Source organism: Desmodus rotundus, chromosome 10 (genome assembly GCF_022682495.2).
Source record: "Desmodus rotundus isolate HL8 chromosome 10, HLdesRot8A.1, whole genome shotgun sequence".
Classification (NCBI taxonomy): domain Eukaryota; kingdom Metazoa; phylum Chordata; class Mammalia; order Chiroptera; family Phyllostomidae; genus Desmodus; species Desmodus rotundus.
Genome location: NC_071396.1, coordinates 57,317,966 through 57,342,947, shown reverse-complemented (window position 1 = coordinate 57,342,947; position 24,982 = coordinate 57,317,966). Strand labels below are relative to the sequence as shown.

Here is a 24,982-nt window from a genome sequence, read left to right as displayed (position 1 = left end):
AATTGAGATATTTATTGAGAACAATCAACATTATACCATGCAGGGGATAGCCAATATATTCAAAATACCCAAATCAATAAAGTCATTGGTGAAAATAAAAAAATGTGTCTTATTTTATGGAAAAAAGCACACAAACCTTTTGGCCAACCCAGGAAAATGGGGCCATGTGGGCATCTATTCACTGGGGAATGGATGAAAGGCAGAGGATATACAGTGAGATACTCTAGGGTAGAAGAATATCTGGAAATACTCACAGTGATATGGATAGACCCCAAAAAATCAAGTCAAGTGAGACCAGCAAGAGACAAAGTGTGTTGAGACAAACCACTGACTGGTTTGTCTCAGTGGGTTGGGCTTCCTCCCATAAACCAAAAGATTACCAGTTCAATTCCAGGTCAGGGCACATGCCTAGGTTATGGCCCAGGTTCCCGGCATGGGGCATGCAAGAGGCAACCACTCAGATCAATGTTTCTCTCACACACTGGAGTTTCTCTCCCTCTCTCCCTCCCTTCCCCTCTCTCTAAAAATAAATAAATAAAATCTTTTTTTAAAAAAAGGAGAGTGTGTTGAGAGCAAAGTGGGCACAGATGCATGGAAACACACCACATATATTATCAGCACACATACGTATGTGAGGACATGCATCCTACATAGTGGGGCTGTTGGTGGAGATAGAGGATGGGAGTGGGGGTCAGGATGAATGTACAGCAGGGACAGAGACAATGTGTCCCAACCTGAAGAAAAACATAAAAGTAGAAAAAATATATTGATAATAGAATGCCCAGCACAGGGTTGAACCTATTAGATTTAATAACCTGGGCCTCCACACCCAGCAGTGGACCTTGGGTAAGGCTGTCTTTCTTGGTACCCATTATCTGTGTCAGTTAGATGAGAGCCCATGTAAGCAGGACTATTGTCTATGCCCAGCCCACAAAAGGTAACTCTGGGTCCTAAGTTACAGGAAGGCAGTGCCCCTAGAATCACAGGACACCCACACTGACAACTCACAAGCACTTATAGGGCTCTGAAATCCTCCCTATACGCACACACACACACACACACACACACAACCACTATGTATTAAGCACATATACTCTGCCAGCATGTTTACTTATATTTTTCATCCTCATAACAAAGGTATTATTTAGCCCATTGCTTGAGTTGGGAAACAGGTGAAAAGAATGTAGGTGACTTGCAGAACCAAAATTAAATTCAGGTAGGTCTGATGCCACCCTGGTCCAACTGCCTCAGGGCCTGCCTCCTACCACCACACACACAAACACACAGGAGCATGCACACAAATGTACATACACACACACCACAGCCCAATGTAACACCATCCTGGAGTTGTCTCTGCCTCTTCTGTGCCCTAGGTGTACATAGATACCCCAGCCCAAATTGACCCTCTCTAACCCAGTCAAGTTCAAAGGGGTCTCCTCCTCAGGCTGTATTCATCTCTGAGAATTCCCCCACCATAACCCCCATGCTGCTGGAGTCCCTTGCCGGTGTTCACTCACCACAGAGGCCATCTTGCATCTGGTCTCCTCCCTGGCTCCCTCCTGAATCCAAGCAACACCCCACCCCAGTGACCAGGCCTCACAATGCAAAAAAACCTGAGTTCTCTAGGAGAGTTCTGGGTTCCAGCAGGTGAGAGGCTGTGCCTTCATCTAGGTTTCATCCAACATTCCCTCACTACATGCACAGACCCACCTTCTCCACTGCAGGCCTTGTGCTGGGCAGAAAACCGAGGCTCTCTGTCCCTGGGCTCCCAGCCTGTTGGAGGGAAGTGCCAGGCATTAAGGGGGATGGGTCAGAGCAACAGGAACTGAAACTGAGAAAACAGGTGCTATCCAGAAGAGAAGCCCTCATGAGCCAGGCAGAATACAGGAGCAGGGGGTGGGAAAGCTGTGTGATGAGACGGTGCATGTGAGAGTACCATGTGGAGGGTCTGAGTGTACACAGAAGTGTTTCTGCAGTGAGGGTACCCCTGGAGCAGCCTGCATGCCCTGCATGCTCAGAGAGACTTTGTGGGTGAGTAAAGGTGCCCCAAAATGCCAGGCCTACCTGCTGTGCAAGCTTCCTGCACCGAAAAGTGGGATAATAGTATCTACCGACAGAGTGGATGTAACCATTAACAGAGTCAGATGCGTAAGGTGACCAGGTGGTGACATGCACTGCATTAAGTGCTCTGAGTGTGTAGGCTATTACTGTGACAGTGTATCTGTGGACTTCCATAATCCATGAGGGTGGGAACTTTGCCCAATCCCTTGTCTCCCAGCACATGGTGGGCACTCAGCAAACATCGCACGTATATGTGTCAGCACAGCAGTATGTGAGCACATCCATGTGTCCATCCACACATGTGTCTGTGAGCCTCGGTGAGAACCATGGGTGTGGGTTGGGTAGATACACCCAAACACTGGAATGGCTGCCTACCTGTGGCTGTATGCCTTTGCTGCCTGCCTTGAGGGTAGTGCCCCCAGTACTCACTGACAGGGCAACAAGAAACCAAGATGAGTCCTGCCTTGCAGATACCAGGCTCAGCTCTCCCCACTGAGAGCCCAGCCTAGCACTAGGGGAAAGCCAGAATTTGGCAAAACAAACAAAATACCTCAGACACCCGTCATTGTGCAGGAAGACTTTAGGCTTGGAGAGGGAAGGGACTTGCCTAAGATTGCCCAGGAGCTGGCTGCACAGGAGAACCTGAACCCAGTATACTGAGACCGCCATCTGCCAACTGAAATGTCAGTAACAGACACTTATAAAGGCACTTTGTAAACAGCTATGCTCTTTTAACACAAGGGTTATGCTGATCATTCTGGTATCTGTTAAGGAAAAAGACTCCATTTCTTGAGCCAGCACCGTTGGAAGACTTGACTTGTATCAGGTCTCTGAATTCTTTCAGGCCTCATGTCGTATGTCCCCAATCTCCAGGCAAGCAGTGTGAGGCTCAGGGTACAGAAACAAGCCCTGAGTCTTGAGTGGGTTACATACTCATCAAAGCCTAGCCTGGGTGTGACCAAGCCTTGATATATGGGGGCAGGGGGTTTGGGGGGAGCAGCACAACAAAAAGAGGGACTGGGACAGACAGAAAGTGCCAGCCCTGGAGAGAGTGAAGCTGGAGCCATCCTGTAGAGAAGATGTACCATGAAACCTGACTTGCAGCCACCGGAGTCCAGATGGAGCATGGCAGGGAAGAAAGCAGTACGGAAAGAGCAGCATTCACTCACCTTCAGCCAAGACTTTACTATGCTGCCCTTCCCACCTTCCAGCTGTCTCTTCCCAGGGATGTCTCCTTCAAACTAAATCGATTGATCACATCTCCCTATTTCCTTCATAGCATTCCTCACTACCTGAAATATTTATTTTCTAGTTTGACTTTTTTAAAAGTCACACAAGACTTTTGCCCACTGGTGCCTTTAGGCATAGTGCCTGATACAAAGTACAGATATGTTAAATGAATCACAGGCATTGTTGTGCTGCCTCCTTAACTCTGCGGAGAGTGAGCTCCCGGTCCAGTGAGGTAAGCAGTCCACTGCACTTCAGAGAGCAGTGTCAAAGAGTGTAAGGTAGGGCCCTCCCAGAGGAACAGGGAAGACCACCCAGGAGGCAAAGCTTGTACAGTTCTCTACCAGTTTACTTGTGGTACTAGTGGGAGGCAGGGCCAATTAATTGCTCAGAGACCTCCCTTGAAATCTGTCCCTCCAGCCTTCAATCACATCCCTGGACTCCCTCTCAGGTGGCCCCTTCTCATCTAGATCTGCAACCTCTCTCTCCCTAATGATCTCCTTACTTGCTCCCAACACTTGAATGAGCTCGTCTTTCTCATCCTAAAATGAATCTGTCTGTATTCCATCTCCTAGATGAAGGGCAAAAAAGGTGGCCAGATCTGGGTCCCTCTTTCTCCATCATCACCTACAGACAAGACATTGTGATTATTCCTAACTATGCCCCCTTTTCCGTCTGCTTTTCCTGATGCCCAATACCATTTTGTTCACTTCTGTGTTCCCTGCATTTACTTCTGGGCTTGTTATGGTAAATATGGAGCCAACTACTGGATCAAAGCTGAGAATTTAAAGGGCTTGGTTGGGGGCACCATGGAGGGCTTGGCCATGGTAGGGGAGAGGCTATTCTCCACTCTGGTTTCTGGCTAGCCTAGTCTGGAGTTTCTGTTTACCCCTCCTGTCATTTCCCAAGCCTGTGTAGGCAGATGACAGACCAGTCCCCAGATCTCAAGCCAGAGACCCAGAGGCCCAGAGTCCAGCCCAGCTTCAAAATGGCGCCAGGCCTGGTCGAAGGCAGCAGGCCTGTGCCGAGGCCATGGGCCCTAAGGTATGTCCGGGGGCGTTTCCTGTCTGGGCCTGCAGCCCCCAACCGCTGGCAGCATGGTTTCCGGCGGGGCTGCGGCCGGGGCCTGCACTATCAGCTTGGTACCAGATGCCCAGTCAGGATACTTGTGGTGAAACTGTGAGGGTGCATTCGGCCCTTTGGGGTTTTCTCCCGTGTCAGCCTCCAAGACAAATGGAGAAGGAAAAGTGACACCCAGCCCTCCTTCTTCAGCTGTGTTTTCACCCTTCTAAACCAGGAGCCAGGTTGCAGGCAGCTGCTAAAGGCCAAGGGCCTGCTACATAACCACCTGTGGCTGTAGGGGCAGTTGAAAACTGAGGCCATGATGGATGCTGGGGTCAGGCCACTGGAGTTGGGAATCTTGGCCAACACTGGAGAGATGAGATTGGCCTGGGGGTCTGAACATTGCCCTGGAAGCCCTGGGAGAGCGCTCTTCTCCACATACTCATCATGAGGGCCACAGATAGAGCAGACTGGGTTTGAGACCAAATGAGAGGTGTCAGGTGTCTGGGGCACCTCATCCTGCCTTAGGGGGGTCAGGCCTTGGTAAAGTCTTTATACACAGGGCCTCATTTCAACCCTCACCCGATGATTTACAAGGGAGAAAGTGAGGCCATGTTTGCCACAGGGAAACAGAGGACCAGGGAAGCTCAGGCTGCCCATGTCCTAAGATGCTATGCCCAGAGCTAAGGATGAGGATAGGCTGGGAGCAGGATGCCTCACCCACAGCCCCCAGCCGAGGACACAGGGTGAGCCACAGGCTCTATCTGGCCCAGCACAGGGAATTTGGAAACCTAAGTCCCCATCACCCAACATCTACACTGCAGCCTAACTCCCATGCTGACCTCAGGCCCACTTCTAGTCCAGATGGGAATAGTAGTACCCAGACCTGTGCCCATAAGTGGTGCCACAGCCAAAGCATTGGCTTTGGGGAATGACCAAGCTGCCCTCTCTTTAACATGGATGTAGCCTTCCTCATGAGCTGCACACAGCCTTACTTTCTGGAATCCCAGTGATGTGTCCACAGGTTTCAGAGACGTAATGACACAAGCACAGCTCCCTGCCCAGGCCTGTGAGAGGCCCACCAGCATGAACACTTGCCAGCTTTTATTTTCCAGGCTGGTGAAGTAACTGGCCAAATGGGCCAAGGTGGTACCTGCCCAGGGTGATCAGGGCCCCAGCCCTAAAGCACATAGCTGTACCTGGGCTTCCTTAGGCAGGCAGAGGCAGTGCTGCAAGGATGCTGGGCAAATCAGTTGGGCAATTTTAGGGGTGCAGGAGGAGGCCTGCTTGGTCCCACCTAGGGGTACCAGAGACCAGGTGTGAGTGGGGACAGGCCCATGAGAACACCATGTGAACACCAGTCCAGTGCAGCCTCCAGTTTCCAGCCCCTGAATATAGGACACCACAAGGATCCAGACTCAGGCCAGAAACAACACTATGATTGGAGGAATGGAAAGATAAATGAGACAAAATAGAAACAATCACTAATACTTACCAAGCAGTTGCAATATGCCACTTCACACTTATTACATCATGTCATCCTTAAAGCCATCCTACCAAGCAGCTAATATAGCACTGCTTCATTTTACAAATGAGGGAACTGATACCCAAAAGCTTTGCCTAAGGTCACAGCGGGTGGCAGGATTCAGATTTCTATGGAGGCCCTCTGACTGCAGAATCCCACTGTTGAAGACAAGTGTCCTCCCTCCATACCCAAGTCCCAGTCCTTCCACTGTCTTTTGGACCCCATATCTTGACACTGCATCAAATACTTCACATTGTCCACAATCGTTTTCTCTCCTCTACATTCAGCCACAGGATCCTTCCCAATAGCATTTGACACACTTGAATCTCTTCCATTTTAAAACTTTCAGCTGCACATCCTCCTATAGCTACCCCACATTCATCTCTTTCACAGCCTGTCTGTGAAATGCAGTCACTATTCAAAAGAAGCCTCACCTCAGTCCAATCCTCCTTCCCACCACCCCACCAACAGTTTAAGTCACTGAAAAATGACTTCAAAAAATGACCCACTCCTAAAACCAACAGGCATCCCCCTCCCATTCTTCCTTTTGCTTGACAACTCTCAGTAGCGCTTGCTGATTTCTCCATTTTTGAAACATCTTTCCATGACACCACATGGTCATTGGCTACTACTGAGCAGTGGTGTGCTCCAAGTGGCCACTTTTACAGTCCTAATGTTCACTTTTGGTTCTCTTCTTACTCAGCACCCTTCCTAAGCACCTTTACCCACCACGCACCATTTCCACAGACATCTTCATACTGAACGACCTCCACATTTATCATTTCCATGCCAGGCCTCTCCTGAGTTGTAGGCCTGAATATCCAACTGCCCATAGACATTCCCACTTGAATGTCCATGTTTGAAACAGAATTTATCATTATTTTCCTTAAACCTGGTCTTACACATCTTCCCATATTAAATGAATGGCACAATCATCTCAACCTACCCCATTAATATTAAAGCTACTCATTCATTCAGTAAACCACCTACAATGTACAATAAACTGATCTGAACATCTAGCTGATAATGTGAGAGTAAGCATACCAAACAAAACCCCTGCACTACCAGAGCCAGACCAGTAATCACACACATTCTAACTGTGCAGCATGATGTGGAGAGTTACAGCTTGAATAACAGGGCACAATAACATTTGATTGAGTATGAGAGGTCTTAGAAGGCTTCCCTGAGACAGAAACCTTAAACTGTTAACTGAAGGATGAGCAGGAATGAACTAGGTAAAGACGAGGTGTATACCCCAGAAAAGAAACAGCAGGAGAAAGCACGGCTCTCATTTAGCACTGCGAATTTACCAACCTAAATCTGTCAACTCTAACCATGTTGGTACATCATCATCACCCTTGCCCTTATCTCTCGCCTGGATTACAAGAGGCTCTCAGGTTCTCTCCCACACCCTTACAGCTTTCAGCAGTTCTCAGATAAAATACAAATCTAAGCATGTCTCACACATGTCTTCCCTTCATTTTAGGATAAAGCCAAAAGCCTTGGCAGACTTATAAAGCTCTATCTTGTACTGGACTTTTCATTTGCAGTCCTATGTCATACACTGTCCACCTTACTCTCTGGATCCCCTTCATGTCAAGCCCCAGCCTAACTCAGGGCCTCTGCAAATACTATGCTCTCTACCTGGAATACTCTCTGCCCCACCACCCCTGCCATCTATATGTACCTCCTACAGAGCTCAACTCAAAAGTCACTTCCTTCAATGAACATTCCCCAGCTCCATTGTCGACTAAGTCTACCATTGTCTAGTATATACCATCAGAGGATCCTGTGTCCCTTTTCCTCACAAGGTTTTGTCACGGGTTGTGATTATAAATTTGTGTTTGATCATTTGACCATCTGTCCTCCAAAAGAATCATCTCTGGTTTGCTCATCAGTTTCCTCAGTATCTAGTAGAGTCTGCGATAAAAATAGGTAATCGAAAAATGCAAGAACAGAGAACTTACTCTACCACTCTGTTCTGCAACTTTATGAAGGCCACTTTACCTTTTTGGCCTCAGTGTTCTAATATATAACCAATACTTGCATCACACTTGCTCTAAGGAGCAAGTCCATTATTTAGTAGATAAAAAGCACCTCATAAAAGGACTATACTCAAAGTTAAGAAATAAGTTGTAAGAGATTTTCACAGAATAAAACAGATGTTTCACATTCCCTGCTTTATTTTCTTTTGGTCACACATGCTTTAAAAAACATGTACACATTGCCCTGGCTGGAGTGGCTCAGTTGGTTGGAGCATCATCCCATACAACAAACGGTTGGAGGTTTGATACCTGATCAGGGCTCATATCTAGGTTGCAGGTTTGATCCCGGGTTGGGGCATGTATGGGAGACAACCAATCGATGTTTCTCTATCTCTAAAATCAATAAGCATATCAGAAAGAAAAAAAACACGCACACACAAAATACCCAAACATCAGGAAGTAGAAGGGCATAAAACAAGGAGCTAGGCTTCAGAATAAAAGAAAACCAATCAAATATTAAAAATTTCTTTGTTTGAAACACAAAGATATTTTATTTTTAATGGAATTTAAGGTTTTCTTTGTTAAAGGAACAGTTTAGGGACAAAAACTAAGCTTCTTGTGTTGTCTGAGGCAGGGCTTGGCTTCTCTTCCTTGAAGGCCTTTTGAAAAATACAGACACCAGCATTCGCTGGCTTCAAAGTTAACAGTCCCCCCAACACACACCCATACACACACCTGCCATCTGTAAGTGCAGCACCCTGGGCCCATCATGGAAACAACTGGCAGGGGCTACAGAGCATCCAGGATGTGGTCGATTTTGGTGACCAGCTCCTGTCGCTTTCCTGAGATAAGCTTCTCGTTCTCGATGTACGTGTCTTTCTTGAGCTTGCCAGCCACCAGCCGCTCAGCTTCCACTGCGGACTTTAGCACCAGCTCCTTGACCTGTGTATCCAGTTTCTGCATTTCACTCACCTGGCCAAGGAAAGAGCAGGGCAGGGTTTGAGAACTGTCCTCTCACCCTTACTCAGCAGGGCCCACCAACTCCCATGTCTAGATTCCAGAATTCCCAGGCCAGAGGGGCTGGCTGTGAAGGAAAACAGGCTTAGCATCAAATACAAGCTTCATCCCCTACAAACCCTGTTCCTTCAAGCTCTGACCCTTGTGAACAAGTCCCTTCACCATTCCTGGGCCTTAGCTATAGAAGAGTACTGTTGAAGACTGAATGTGAAAATATATGAAATCACTTAACATGGTGCCAGACACACAGTAAGTACTCAAGGAATCTTCATTCTCATCCCTTCAGCTTGCCAAATTGGGTGCAGGAGTTCTTATAGGCAAAACACCAATGTTAGAGGTGTGCCCATAGGTCTGAATGACTTCCATATTATCAATGACTCACTGTCAGACTGAAGACTTTTATAGTCACATTCACTCAATATTCAACAAATATTTAGGGACCCATAGTACTAGGCATAATTCTAGCTTCTGGAAAACACACTAAAGACAGATAAGGTATCTGCCCCTCATGAAGCTGACACACTGTATATACTTAAGCACATGAATAAACAGTTTCAGAACATGCTAGATGCTATGAAGAAAACAGCACAGGGTAAAGAGAGGGAGTACTGGGGCGTGGCACATAAAGGGGGAGGTCGAGAACTCTAAGGGACACCTCCAGAGGGAAGGGAGGTCCCTCTCCTCATTTATAGGTCACAAGAACTCACACAGCATGTTCCAGGCAGGATTCTCAACACTTTATATGCATTGAACTCATTTCACATTCATAACGACTATGAGGTAAGTACTAATAGCATCCCCAGTTTACCTGTGAGGCAACTGATTTAGAAAAGTGAAATAACTTGCCTAGGATTACAAAGTCTCAATTATAGCCTGAATTCTAGCTTAGGCTAGAACCTAGCCTAAGTCTAGGTTCTTCTTACCATTTTCAGTTTGGCTTCCAGGAGAGGAAGCGGCTGCTCTCCATACTGACCAGGTGGACAGACAGTGCTATAGAAGCTAGCAGAGCTTTCTCCAAACCCAGTTCACATCCGAGACACCAAAACTTTTTATTTCATCACAAAGGTTGACATCATGCCACAAGTCTACAACTGCATGAGATGTCACCCCGCAAGCCAGCAGTGAGCAAGAGCTGCCTGGTTTCTAATCCAGGCAGAGTAGCTGTATGATGCTCTAGACAGTTGGGTACAACCCCATAAATTGGGTTATGGTAGGCAACGGGCCAAGTGACTCAGTGTTGGCATGCTGGCAGACACTTACTTTGTCGCACAGGTCAGAGCCCTCTGTCTTCAGCCTAGACTGCAGCAGTGCTATCTCACTGGTCAAGGCCTTGTGTTCTGTCTCCAGGCTCTTCTTGCCACTGTTGAGGGTGGACACATCCCGGGACTGCTTATACCTATTGACAGTCTCGTCAAAGTGACGGTAGAGACCTATTCTCTTATTGACCAGAGTCAAGACCTGCTCTGTAATGCAGGCAACCTTCATTCTGGCTTCTGCGGCCGGATCCTGGAGGAGAGATACCGAGTGTGATGAAACCAGGCCTGAGCCCACTCCAATTTTCACCTGCCAAAGATCACCCGTCACCAATTGTACAAACAAAAAAAGCCATCTTCTGCTCTGACCAGTATGGGTCACATGGTTGGACATTGTCCCCCCAAGGGAAAGGTCACCAGGCTCAATTCCCAGCCAGGGCAAGTGCCTAGGTTGCACATTTCCAGTCAGAGCGCATAAGAGAGGCAACTGATAGCTGTTTCTCACATTGACGTTTCTCTTCCTCTCTTCCCCCTTCCCTTCCCCTCTCTTTAAATTAATTAATTAATTATTTTTTTAAAAATCCACCTTCTTGGAAAGTCAGAGAATCAAACTCATACTAACACTGAATCTGGACCAGTTCAGCAATGGGCAAGACCAGGACATGAGAATGAAACAGATGTTCACTTCAAAGTCCAGCAGGGTAGGCAGACAGATGCAGAAAAGGGTACTAATGCCAGATTGCACCATGGAAGGCATAGAGTACTCAGGAAAGCGAAATCTCAGCTCATTTCAGAGAAGGCTTCTGGATGTTCATTGTCTCTCTCCTTAAAAACTTCACGGATTTCCCAGGGCCTAAAGGAAAAATCCAAATTCCTTATCCTACCATTCAAAGCCCATTAGTGAGGCTCTACAGACTTTCCCAAATCATCTCTATTAACAGACATCTACTGATGTCTATTAAAGACATCAGTATTAATATTTTAAATACCATATATATTCATCTCCTATCTCTGTCTTTTCAAAAGGCTTAAAAGCAGTTATAGTCCAAAAGCAGTGATTACACCTAGCTCACAGATCATGGTCTCAAGGTACCATTCTGCAGTAAAAGGAAGCAGGGCTCCTTGGAGAAAGTACAAGATATGTCTGAAACGTGTTACTGTGCCAACAATAAGGAAGTGCTCCAAAAAAATGGAGATGTTAAAAAGACTGTCAACTCTGGGACAATCAGAGCATCAAAATAAATAGTACCAGTGACCCTGGCCAATGTAGCTCAGTTGGTTGCTTCTCTCTCACATTGAAGTTTCTCTCTCTCCCTTCCTCTCTATCTGAAAGCAATGAAAAAAATATGTCCTCGGGTGAGAATAAATAAATAGTACCAGTATACAATAATCCATGGAACATAGTAAAAAACCCTTGAATCCAAAAAAAAAATCAACCAACCAATCAACCAATAAGAAAAACCTTTCTTTACAGAATACCAACTAATAATGTAAAAGATATCATAGTTTTCTGACCACCATACTAAAGAACATTTTCAGAAAAGAATCAATAATAAATGCTACAATGAATGGGTGAATGTATATGAATATGTTTATCTAGCCTCAAATTACTAATTATAAAGAAAAAAATAACTTTACAGTGAGGAAACCAGGCAGACAGCAGGCAAACACAGCATCGCTTTATGGTGTTCTTGCCAAAAATGCATAATCTGAATTTGATCAGGGAGAAACATAAGATAAATGTAAACTAAAGGACAGTCTACAAAACCTGTCTCTAAACTTCAAATACGTGAAGGTCATTAAAGACAAAGGCTAAGGAACTACTCCAGATTAAAGGAGACTAAGGAACTATGATAACTAAATAAACTGCATGATTCTCAATAGGATTCTGAAATATGAAAAATAATTGCTATAAAAATTACTACTGGGACAAACAGAAATGTAATAACATTACATTTCCTGAATTTGATCACTGCTCATGGTTATGTAAGAGAATACTCTTATTCTCAGGCTGCATACATGCTTAAGTATTCAAGGATAAAGGAGCACAAATATCTGCACACTTCTCAAATGGTTCAGGAAAAATGATGTACAGAGACAGGCTGAATGTTAACTGATATATGTAGGTGACAAGCATACAAGAGTTATTTCTATCTTTCTTGAAAAGTTTCTATAAATATGGCATTTAAAAAACAGTAAAATAAAAGCAATTTCTATAGCTTAAAAAATAGGGCTATTTCATAATAAAACTCAGACTCAGCCCCTTCTGCATGATAAGGTTTGCCAGCAGCTATCCCAGCTGTACCACCTTGACCCTTGGGCAGCTTCACTGGTCTATGGAGCCAGCTGGATCAACGTGTTTGTTCACATGCACACTACTACTAACCACAGGTCCCCATGAAGCCCTCCCTGCTATCCCACAAACTGTGCCCCTCTTGCTGAGTGCCCTTCCCCACCTTTTCTGCCTATTACTCCTCAGGGTAGCCTTTTCAGGCCCACAGGCCCCACCACCAACAGCACACATTATGCCTGCTGCCCTGTTCTCGCAGTACTCACAACCATTAACAACCTGTGCGTGCTCCGTGACCACAGCAACAAGGTATCTTTACATAAAGAACTAGCAGAAGCCTCAGGAGAGAGTCTTCTGGGCAACAGCATTCTGCCTTGGGCTTGTGATGACCAACACTCAGTAAAGCTAGTGAAACACATTATTGAGGGTGCAAAATGACTATGTGACAGGAAAAAGAAGAAAGCCACAAGAGTACCTTTGTGATAGAAAAGTCCAGCCTGACATAGATGATGACTGTGAAGAATAAGATGTAGAAAGCAGCCACTACCAGCAGGGGCTCCTGCAGCATGAGCACTTTGTTGAACGTGTAGTGCACCTGGGGGGAGAACCAAGAAGATGGACTTTGACAGGCTTACAAGTTCTCAGAAACCTGGGGACCAAGAGTTTTACAAAGCCAACAATTATCCGGGCTGTCCCACCCAGCTACCCAGCCCTAACCCTAGAGGATGCTATGTTCAAACCACCCCAGCCCAAGGAGGAAAAGATGGGTAAGTCCTGGTCTCCAGCACCCATTGTCTGGGAACAGAGGTATAGGAGGCAGAACAGTGGAGCCACATACCACAATGTCCTGAATGTGCTGTTCTACCAGGTTTATTTTGTAGGCAACAATTACAGGGCGGCCAAATGTGTCCAGATAGGTGTAGTGCAGCTCATCTGGGGCACGGCTGATTTCATAGGGACTGTCAACTTGGATGTTCCTAGAGTCATTTGGGAATAAAATACAGCCTCAGACAAATTGTACTGACCAAATAGGTTTATTTAGGGTTGGAAAATTCCAAGTCTCATGGGGCCTTTCAGGATCACTAAGTTCATTCTCCACTCTGCTCTCCTTCTAGTACCAGGGAACACTCGACCACTTGAGACAGCTGACCCACTGTTGGAAAGCCCTGAGTATGAGACCATTCTTCTGCTGAGGCAACGACTGTCAGTCTCCCTGTATCTTGAAAGCACAAGGGCTCACCAGTACTGGCCTACTCCCTGGAGTCACACAGCTCACAGAACTTTGTGTGCATTCTACCCAACAACAGCTTCTCAGGGACTTGAAGAGGTCCCTAAAAAATTACTCCAAATGTTGTCTTCTCATATGACAGAAAACTTGTTATAGGGTATAGTGGACATATCCTGCTTTTGTCTGCACAGACTCATTCTACCTTCTCCTAGTCAACAGCACTCATTTACTTGGAGGAACTACCCATTCCCCAGTGAATGTCCTCCATGAGAAGAACAATCAAGGTCACTCTCCTTCTGGTAATCAGGGTAAACAAGTAACCTAAGAGAGGCCAAGTAAATGTTTCCCTTTAATGTGAATCAAGAGCAAAATGACACAAAGCCTACAAAAAAAAGGTGCTTGTCACTCATGCCAAGGGCAGGTGCCCCTGTGGGTATCCATCACTTTTAGCCATCTGGGGTCCTGAAAATGGTCTGGCTTTGGCTTTCCAAAGCCTAGCTCCTCAGCCTATGCTGTCACTTAATGGTATCCCTCACCCTTCCAAATTTATTCCTCTCTGCTTAAATTGGCCAAAGATAGCTCCTACTGCTTGTAACCATAGAACTCTAATACACCATCTGAGATTCCCCCCTCTGCCCACCTTTCTGAATCTAGTCTAAGGAACCCAGGATAAAATGAAGCCACTGTTCCATTATTCTTCTTCATTCTATTAACATAACATAAGGGCTCCCTGACTGTACTAACTCTGAATTATTCCCTGTTGCAAATCATCCCATCAGATTCAGGCCATCACTCTGGCCTGCTAAGGTGACTTCGGATATTGTTCCTGTCACACAAAGGTACTGTGTTTGAGAAATATTTCATTCATAAATCTTGTTCCTCATTTGAATCTAACTTTTCTATTTAAACTCCTGTCAGAAGGTCCCTATAGGCTTCACAGTCAGAGCTATGGACTGATCACTTACCCTGTGCCCCTTGAACACAGATTTCCCTTGAGGTACCAAGGACACCACCAGAGAAATGGGGAGCAGAGAAAAAGAACAGTCCACACTCACCTGGCTCCTTCAGGCAAGATGATCTTTACAGTCAGAGAATCTATCACTTGCTCATCAAATACGTGGTCCACAAACCTCATCTTCAGTGCATACTGGTCACCTGGAGGATTAAGCAAACATGCAATGATGTGGAAAACTGAGAAAATGAGACAGGAGCTAGAGGGAAGTACTGGGTATGAACACTCCTATCTTACACAGAGAGGAGTAAAGATGCTACCTAAAGTTAATAGGCTAGGAGACTATGGAAGACAGAGGTGGTGATGGCAGCATAGATTCTGAGTCTTCCCCAATTTCCATATAAAGGTGGAGCAACTAGACAACAAAAGAAGCAGCCCATGGACCATACTCACAACAAAACTAGGTAACAAGGAATCTCCACGAACTTCAAAATATGAGGGTGTGGTCCACAAAATACCAAGAGCCACAAGATCTACACATTATTAGTATCTCTGAATAAGACAGCAAAGGGAGGCAACAAGGCAACCATAGACCTGAGAACAGAAGAGCCCCTGAGAGACAACAGTGTTCACTAAAACCCAGGACTCCTACACCCTGCAAGGTGGGTGAGTAAAATGTGCCCATAGAAGATCTGTAAGTCTAGTGCAGTCTAGTCCAGAGAACTTTGAAAAGCCCATCCGAACTCCCCTTCCAGGAGAGTATCATATACTAAGAAAAAAACTGCTGGAGTAGAATCAAAATCAAGCATAATAGGGACAACAGAGATATGGGAAAACAAAGCCAGAGAAAGCTCAGAAAGCAAGCCAACATATTTTTTAATACTATACTAAAAACAACAGAGAATTGGGCAGTTAAAATTATTTCTCCTAAAAGTTCACATTAAAAATGAGCAACAGTCCCTAGCTGGTGTGGCTCAATAGACTGAGTGCTGGACTGTGAACCAAAGGGTCATCGGTTCAATTCCCAGTCAGGGAACCTGCCTGGGTTGCAGGCCAAGTATCTGGTGGGGGGTGCTCGAAAGGCAACCACACACTGATGTTTTTCTTCCTCTCTTTCTCCCTCCCTTCCCCTCTCTAAAAATAAATAAATAAATGAAATCTTTTTAAAAAGAAAATGAGTAACAGAAAAGTATAAGACTCCCCTTTTTAGATTAAGTTATACTTAAAAACTTACAATGACAACTATAATGAAAAATAATTTTCAGTTACAAAACATAATTTTCATCCCTAGAGAAAATAAAAGCATGACAGAAGACACGCCCACAAAACCAACCAAAATTGTTCTTACTATTTCAAAACAAGCTAAAGGCATAATGAAAATGATACAAGTCATGAAGAGCAATATAAACCAGATTTATAGAAATTCAGAAAAGTGACAGAACCCAGGAAAAAATTTAGAAATAAAGTAAGTCATTTTAGAAATGAAGGCTAAACTAGAAGGAATGTGAATGGATAAACAGACAATGTCTTATGATAAAAAGGTGAAAAACAGGAAAATTTAAAATGAAGAAAGAATACAAGAGAAAGTGCCAAATACTGAAGACAAAGATTCAACATTGAAATAATAGGAGTCCCAACTGGAGAAAACTTTTAAAAAAGTTTGATATTCTAAGTTGAAAGACTATAATAAATAGCAACCACTGCGATGTTCTAGTAAAAGTATTATACTTTAAAGAAAAAAAAAATTTTCAGCATCTAGATAAAAAGAGCAAGTGACTTATAAGGGGGAAAAAATCAAATTTTCACCAGATCTTTATAGGAACATTTTATGCTGAGAAAAAAAAAAAAAGTAGTAACATATTTAAGACATTCAAGGAAAGAAATGAAAGCCAAGGATTTTACACTGAGGAAAAGCACAAAAGGCACAACCTGTTATCATCCTGTAAGAACTCATCAAGCCCTTCCTGTGGTATCCACCAGAGGATGAGCTCCAGATCATCAAAATGACTAAAGGTATCAGTCAACATAAAAACTGATGTTGAGTATTAAATTTAGTTATCTGTAGAACTAAGACTCAAGTTAAAAAAGGAGAAAGTATACCATGTAGTGGCTATTTTTTTTCTGACAGTATTTATATATATATCACACCAAAAAAATGGGGTACTATGGAGAAAGGAAAGGATACCCAAAAAAATTTAACTGTTTTCAGTAATCATATTGGAAGAGGTAGTATGACTGCTATTATTGACTGTTGTGTATTAAGTGTGGGCTAAAACAAATGACTATTTCTGAAATATTCTATCATCCTGGGTCCTTCACAATCAGGATTCTCAATATGGAATTAGATATACATAATACATAAAAGCAAAATCTCTATAGGTCATTGTTATGGAAAGAGCTGAGGTCAGAGAACACCTCAGTGTATTGCTTGCTGAATCCAAAGAAATAACCCAGAGGACTGGCTGTGAAAGACATGGGCTTGTTTATTAGGACTTACGTGTGCACTGGTGGTGGCCGGCCAGTTAAGTTTTCCATCAAGTCCGACCTGGCTTAGAGAGAGACCACATTGGGAGTGGCCAGGCAGTGAAATTACCACAACCCAAACTATCTCAGTACAGGGTTATACAGAGTAAAGAAAACAAAACAAAGAGGGTATGTAGAGTGACCATGTGAAATCAAAATGCAGGTTGTTTCTCTGCAGTTGTTTAAAATATGGGCTCACATTCAGAAGCAGTTTCTCCCTTAACCGAGGAGCTAGCCAGATTCCCAGGGTCTTACAATCCACTTACAAATGGCCTTCACTATATTCCCACAGGTTGGAGGGGGAGCTGGAGCTTGAAAAGAGGTCCATGTTCCCATATTCCATACAGTCATAATATAAGTAACTGCATGAATTCATAAATTTCTATTATAGAGATAATACATACCTAGTTCTGTTAACTGAAAAGACCTAGAAATTAATCAACTTAAGAGCAATAAGTATTACCAATTCTCAGAGTATGGTCTTCAGAGACCTTTTTTTCACTAGAAGAAACTAGAGTGTTCAGGAGAAATGGCTGATTTCAGGTTTGGGACAGAAAATATACAAGTTGAGCCAGGAATGCTTTATCACAAGACAGCAAGGAAGCTAACAGAGTTACTGTTGTAAAGTCAAAACAATTTGGGAACTCAGTCTGAAAAGGTGTTTAGTGGCTAAACATGGGAGAATCTGAGTACCAATGAGGATAATCACTGCAAAGGAATGAAACCTATAAAATTTTTAAATCTCTAAGTATATACTTTTTTTTTATTGTTGTTTAATTACAGTTGTCTGCATTTTCTCCCCACCCCTCCACCCCACCCCAGCCAAACCCACCTCCCTCCCCCACCTCCACCCTCCCCCTTGGTTTTGTCCATGTGTCCTTTATAGTAGTTCCTGAAAACCCCTCTCCCCACTCCCCTCTGGCTATTGTTAGATTGTTCTTAACTTCAATGTCTCTGGTTATATTTTGTTTGCTTTTTTCTTCTGTTGGTTATGTTCCAGTTAAAGGTGAGATGATATGGTATTTGTCCCTCACTGCCTGGCTTATTTCACTTAACATAATGCTCTCCAGTTCCATCCATGCTGTTGTGAAGGGTATAAGCTCCTTCTTTCTCTCTGCTGCGTAGAATTCCATTGTGTAAATATACCACAGTCTTTTGATCCACTCATTTGCTGATGGGCACTTAGGTTGCTTCCAGTACTTGGCTATTGTAAATTGTGCTGCTATGAACATTGGGGTGCAGATCTCCAAAATATATAAAGAACTCACACGGCTCCACTCCAGGAAGACAAACAACCCAATTAAAAAATGGGCAGAGGCCTTGAACAGACACTTTGCCAAGGAAGACATACAGAGGGCCCAGAGACATATGAAAAGGTGCTCAGCATCACTAGCCATCAGAGAGATGCAAATTAAAACCACAATGAGGTACCATCTCACACCAGTCAGAGTGGCCAACATCAACAAATCAACAAACAAATGTTGGAGAGGATGCGGAGAAAAGGGAACCCTGGTACATTGTTGGTGGGATTGCAGACTGGTGTGGCCACTGTGGAAAACAGTATGGAATTTCCTCAGAAAACTAAAAATATAATGATTTTTTTTTTAAAAAAAACCTTAGTTGGTCATCTAGTACAAAAAAGGGAAAGAATCAAGTATTATCCTGCCTTTCCTATATGCACGGCAACACTAGAAAACCTAAGAGTAGAAGAGGGGAGGTGTTTCCTTATAAATTCCACCTAATAAATGAAAAAGAAATGCTAGAAAAGATCAACAATTTGCAGTCCCCTGTAAAGTAGTAGGATCTAGACACTGAGCATCACAAAAGGATACACTGGACACTACTACTGCGTGCCTTTCAATGAAAACACATCATCACCTGAGTCTTGCTAAAAGGATCAAATCTAGTCTGATCAAGCCTCCAGGGACAGCTGTTAATTTGCAAAATATACAGATGATAAAAATATGAATTGGGTGGTTAGAGCTACCCGATTCATTCTGATATGCCAAGGTTGCAGATTCGATGCTTGTTCAGGGCACATATAAGAAGCAACCAATGAATGAATAGATAAGAGAATGTTTCCATTTCTCTCTCTCTCTCTCTCTCTCTCTCTCCCTCCCCCCATCCCCTCTTCCCCTTCCTCTCTATCTCTCAAATCAATTTAAAAAAATTTAATTAAAAAAAAAATATGCTGAATTGCACTGAGTAAGCAGTCAGCAAAATCCAGGCTGCAGATTACACTACAAGTGTACTCAACTTCTTCAACAGATAAATTTTTTTTTAATTACGGTTTTTATTTTGATATAATTGTAGGTTCACATGCAGTTGTAAGAAATCATGGGGAGATCCTGTGTGTGCTTTACCCATTTTTCCCTAATGGTAATATCTTACAAAACTACAGTAGCACATCACAACCAAGACATTGACATTGAAATGCAGGGAAGTCATAGCCCATACAAGTCCTGTATGTATTTTAGATGTACACCAAAGTATTTACAAATTTTTGGTGTGCACATACATGATTTTACTTAAAAAATCTTCTCCATGTGCTTATTACTAGGGCATTGAAATAGAATGTATTTTTTTTTAATTTTTGTTATTTTTATTCAGTTACAATGGTCTGCATTTTCTCCTCATCCCTCCACCCCACCCCAGCTAATCCCACCTCCCTCCGCCACCTCTACCCTCCCCCTTGATTTTGTTCTTGTGTCCTTTATAGTAGCTCCTATAGACACCTCTCCCCACTATCCCCTCCACACTCCCCTCTGGCTATTGTTACATTGTTCTTAATTTCAAAGTGTCTGGTTATATTTTGTTTGCTTTTTTCTTTTGTTGATTATGTTCCAGTTAAAGGTGAGATCATATGGTATTTGTCCTTCACTGCCTGACTTATTTCACTTAGCATAATGCTCTCCAAGTCCATCCATGCTGTTGCAAAGGGTAAAAGCTCCTTCTTTCTCTCTGCTGCATAGAATTCCATTGTGTAAATGTACCATACACATTTTGATCCACTCATTTGCTGATGGGGAACTTACACTGCTTCCAGTACTTGGCTATTGTAAATTGTGCTGCTATGAACATTGGGGTGCATAGATTCTTTTGGGTTGGTATTTCAGGGTTCTTAGGGTATAATCCCAGCAGCGGAATTGCTGGGTCAAAGGGCAGTTCCATTTTTACTTTACTGAGGAAATTCCATACTGTTTTCCACAGTGGCCTCACCAGTCTGCATTCCCATCAACAATGTACCAGGGTTCCCTTTTCTCTGCATTCTCTCCAATATTTGTTTGTTGATTTGTTGATGTTGGCCACTCTGACTGGTGTGAGATGGTACTTCATTGTGGTTTTAATTTGCATCTCTCTGATGGCTAGTGATGCTGAGCATCTTTTTATGTCTCTGGGCCCTCTGTATGTCTTCCTTGGAGAAGTGTCTGTTCAAGTCCTTTGCCCATTTTTTAATTGGGATGTTTTCTTTCTGGAGTGGAGTCGTGTGAGTTCTTTATATATTTTGGAGATCAGGCCCTCGTCTGAGGTATCATTGGCAAATATGTTTTCCCATTCTGTTGGCTCTCTTTTCGTTTTAATGCTGTTTTCTTTAGCCATGCAGAAGCTTTTTTATTTTGATGAGGTCCCATTTGTTTATTCTTTCCTGTATGCCCTTGCTTTGGGGGACGTGCCTGTGAGGATATTGCTGCGTGGCGTGTCTGAGATCTTCCTACCAATGTTTTCCTCTAGGACTTTTACAGTGTTACGAATTATATTTAAGTCTTTTACCCATCTTGAGTTTATTTTTGTGTATGGCATAAGTTGGTGATCGAGTTTCATTTTTTTGCACATAGCTGTCCAGATCTCCCAACACCATTTGTTGAAGAGGCTATTTTTGCTCCATTTTATGCTCCTGCCTCCTTTGTCAAATATTAATTGACTGTAGAGACTTGGGTTTATTTCTGGGCTCTCTGTTCTGTTCCATTGGTCTATGTGCCTGTTTTTATGGCAGCACCAGGCTGTTTTGATGACAGTGGCCTTGGAATACAGTTTGATATCAGGTATTGTGATCCCTCCTGCTTTGTTCTTCTTTCTCAAAATTGCTGCAGCTATTCGGGGTCGTTTATGGTTCCATATAAATTTCTGAAGTGTTTGTTCTATATCTGTGAAATATGTCATAGGTACTTTAAATAGGGATTGCATTGAATCTATAAATCGCTTTGGGTAGTATGGCCATTTTGATGATGTTAATTCTTCCAATCCATGAGCACGGTACATGCTTCCATTTCTTTGTGTCTTCCTTAATTTCTTTCTTCAGTGTTGTGTAGTTTTCTGCGTACAGGTCTTTTACCTCCTTGCTTAGGTTTATTCCTAGGGACTTTATTTTTCTTGTTGCTATATCAAATGGGATTTTTTTCCTGATTGCTGTTTCTGCTGTTTCATTGTTGGTATACAGGAATGCCTTTGATTTCTGAGTATTGACTTTGTATCCAGCTGTTGTGCCAAATTCATTCATTAGGTCATGTAGTTTTTTGGTGGAGTCTATAGGATTTTTCATGTACACTCTCATGTGATCTGCAAACAGTGACAGTTTCATTTCCTCCTTTCCAATTTGGATGCCTTTTATTGCCTTTTCTTGTCTGATTGCTGTGACTAGGACTTCCAATACTATGTTGAATAGGAGTGGTGAGAGAGGGCATCCTTCAACAGATAAATTTTAAGAAAAACAGGTGGAACAGGAAACTGGATTAGTAGAGACTGATAAGACAAATCAAATTTTGTGAAAAAAGTGAAACTAGAGTATCTAAAGATGTACTCTTTGGTGATAAAACTATGAAAAAGTTCAAGAGAATGGTTACTAAAAGTCCGAAAGATGATTACTATTGTGAGGAAAGAAGAGATACATGGAGGACCTTTTGAGGGGCTTGCAAATTTCAATTTGTTGAACTAAGAGTGTTACAGCGCTCCTCTTACAATAATTTACTGAGCTATACATTTGTTTTATGTGATTTTTCTATATTTTATTTTGTATTAAAAAGATTTTTAAAAGAAAGACTTGAAGAAAATACTGATAAAATGTTTATAATCATTAGTTCTGGGTGCCTGTATAAAAGCATTTTTATTATCTATTTTTATTTTATTTTTTTGAAGATTTTATTTATTTACTTTTAGTGAGGGAAAGGGAGGGAAAAAGAGAGGGAAACATCCATCTGTGAGAGACACATTGACTGGTTGCCGGTTGCCCCTCACATGCCCGCTGCTGGGGACCTGGCCCACAACCCAAGCAGGTGCCCTGACTGGGAATCGAACCAGTGACCTTCCAGTTCATAGGCCTACGCTCAATCCACTGAGTCACACCAGCAAGGGCTAAAGTTTTATTTTTTAAATATGTCAATATAAGAGAATTTAAGCAGTTCCCTTCAGTTGTAATTGAACTGGAGATAAGGAGCTTCAGTTTGAATTGATTACCTTATGCATATATTTCTTTTATAATAGTAATTTGTACCCACCCATGGAAAGCTGCTCCTGATATCCCAGTCTTTTTAGGAATAAGAGAATATTCTCTCTCCCCATATAGAAGGGCTGGCAATTGTCGAAATAAGTAAATAAACAAATAAAATAAATGGTATCTCCCTTTTCCACACCCTTACTATTAAGAATGATCCAAATTATACCTGAAACCTGTATAATTTTATTAACTAGTATCACCCCAATGACTCAATTTAAAGAAACAAAAGACTGCCCTGCCTGGTGTGGCTCAGTTGGTTGGAGTCCCATATACCAAAAGGCTGAGGGTTCAATTCCCAGTCACGGCACGTACCTAAATTGCAGGTTCAATCCCTGGTAGAGGCATGTATGGGAGGCAACCAATTGATGTTTCTCTCTCCATCTCTCTTCCCCCTTCCTCTCTCTCTAAAATTAATAAACATATTTTTAAAAACTAAAAAAAAAGACTTACCCAAATTATACAGGTACTCATAGCTTGGGAGGTTGTAGCCAACAATGTAATGGGTCTTCCACCCTCCAAAAAGAGGAAAACGAGGCCGGATTTCCATCTCTACAGAGTCATCCAAAATAAGGAGGTGGCTGGTAGAAACATTGCCAATCTCATCCCGGTAATAAACATCCTGGGCAGCAGCAGGGAGGATGGTCTACAAGAGAGTGAACACAAACCTTTTTCAAAGAAAATAATATTAAATACAGAAAAGATTTTCAGCACCAAGATCTTCATCATAGTACCTCACAATTAAAATAGTCCCCAAACTGTAAACAACCTAAAAAGTCTAACTTTTCCCCCAAGGCTTCAAAATGTCTAGCTAGATTCAGTAGCTAGATCTACTTAAAAAGATTGAGAAATATCCAAATTCTTCTACAAGTAAATAATACAGAAAATCAGAAATACCTCTGTGAATGCCAAAGACAGAACAAAGGTAAAAACAATCTGAAAGTTATCTTACAGGAGGAAACTAAAGATAAAAGAAATTATATCAAATAACTAGGTAATAGGGAGGGTTATAGAAGGGTTTTCTCCACCTAATATTCTTTACTGTATCTTCCAAACTTATACACATAGTTTGATAACCAAGGGGAGGAAATGTAATATCTTTTTCATACAGTAAGCCCTTCTATAATGTTAAGTACATGAAAATACTTACAAGATTTCATTTATAACACAAAAATATAAACTGTATATTAAATATGATCAATTTTTTTAAGCAGTATAAAAAATATTAAATTATCAGCAATACTAGTGTATTAGGGGTGGTATCCTGTTTTTCCTTTCCCTATTATTTACATTTTCTTTACAAAACATGGCCTAGTTATATAAATGGGAGCATTTTTTAGAGAGACTTTCTCTTGGTTCTAACTCTTGTCATAACAGAATCAATCTTAACCTGTCCATATTTAGCTACTTTCAAAAAGCAAACAAAAGGGCAAATATTATAAAGTCATAGTTTCTCCTAATGTCCAAGTTAAACACTCCATACCTTAAAAGAACGGATGGAGGATATACCACTATCTGGCTGTCTCTGGTAATCATAGCGTGAAAAAGGCCCCTTAAGCACAGCCCCTGTGTGCTTCAAGTCCACATTTTCTTCCACAGCAATATTACCCCAGTGAGAGACCTCGATGACTCGGGTCATGCTGGTGATAGTAAGGAAAGGGCTGTTGTTCTCATAATGTACTTTAAAAACATCCTGCAGAGGAAGGAAACAAGTAGTTCAAAGTTCAAATCAAGTTGGAGATTATACATCAGCAGTAGAATGGCTCAATTATCATACAGCTAATGTATGTAACATTTAAAAATGATATTTACTAAGAATTTTTAATACTATATGCAAATAAATATTCATGATGTTATTTATTAGAAAAATAGGATATACAAAATTCTTTTAGGTTCCAACATAAATATTATTTCTTTTAAAAACAAAAACTTCTACACTCTACTTATAGAAACTGTGAGAGAGAAAAAGATTCTGAAATGCAATACAGAAGAATCTCAACAGATAGGAAACAAAATTACAGATTACTTCTACTTTCTCCTTATACTTTCAATTGTTTTCATTTTTCAATTATACTTGACACTCAGCAGATTAGTTTCAAGTGTACAGCAAAGTGGGTTGACATTTAAATTACATACGAAATGCTCCCAATGATAAATCTAGTACCCATCTGGCAGCATAAAGTTATGCCAACATTATTGACTATATTCCCTATGTTGTTCTTTACATCCCAGTGACTATTTTGTAACTGCCAATTGGTACTTCTTAATTTCTTCCCCCTTTTACCCCAGCCCTCCAAACCCCCTCCCACCTGGCAACTGACAATTTGTTCTCTGCATCTGAGTTTCTGTTTTGCTTGTTCATTTATTTTGT

At 42.4% G+C, this 24,982-nt stretch overlaps 1 protein-coding gene across 2 annotated transcripts in view; it reads right to left on the bottom strand.

Moving 5' to 3' along the window:
- Positions 1-8,376: 8,376 nt before the first annotated feature.
- Positions 8,377-24,982, bottom strand: part of RPN1 (ribophorin I) — a 42,050-nt gene continuing 25,444 nt past the window's right edge. The window contains exons 4-10 of one of the 2 annotated variants that reach the window (XM_024580160.4): positions 24,095-24,304; positions 23,065-23,257; positions 14,704-14,803; positions 13,259-13,397; positions 12,896-13,015; positions 10,138-10,383; positions 8,377-8,832 (exon numbers count right to left, since the gene is read on the bottom strand). In XM_024580160.4, coding sequence (XP_024435928.1) covers positions 8,650-8,832; positions 10,138-10,383; positions 12,896-13,015; positions 13,259-13,397; positions 14,704-14,803; positions 23,065-23,257; positions 24,095-24,304 — 1,191 coding nt within the window. In that variant the 3' untranslated portion in view covers positions 8,377-8,649. The remainder of the gene's footprint in view (positions 8,833-10,137; positions 10,384-12,895; positions 13,016-13,258; positions 13,398-14,703; positions 14,804-23,064; positions 23,258-24,094; positions 24,305-24,982) is intronic. The other variant, XM_071219511.1, reaches the window with a different exon arrangement.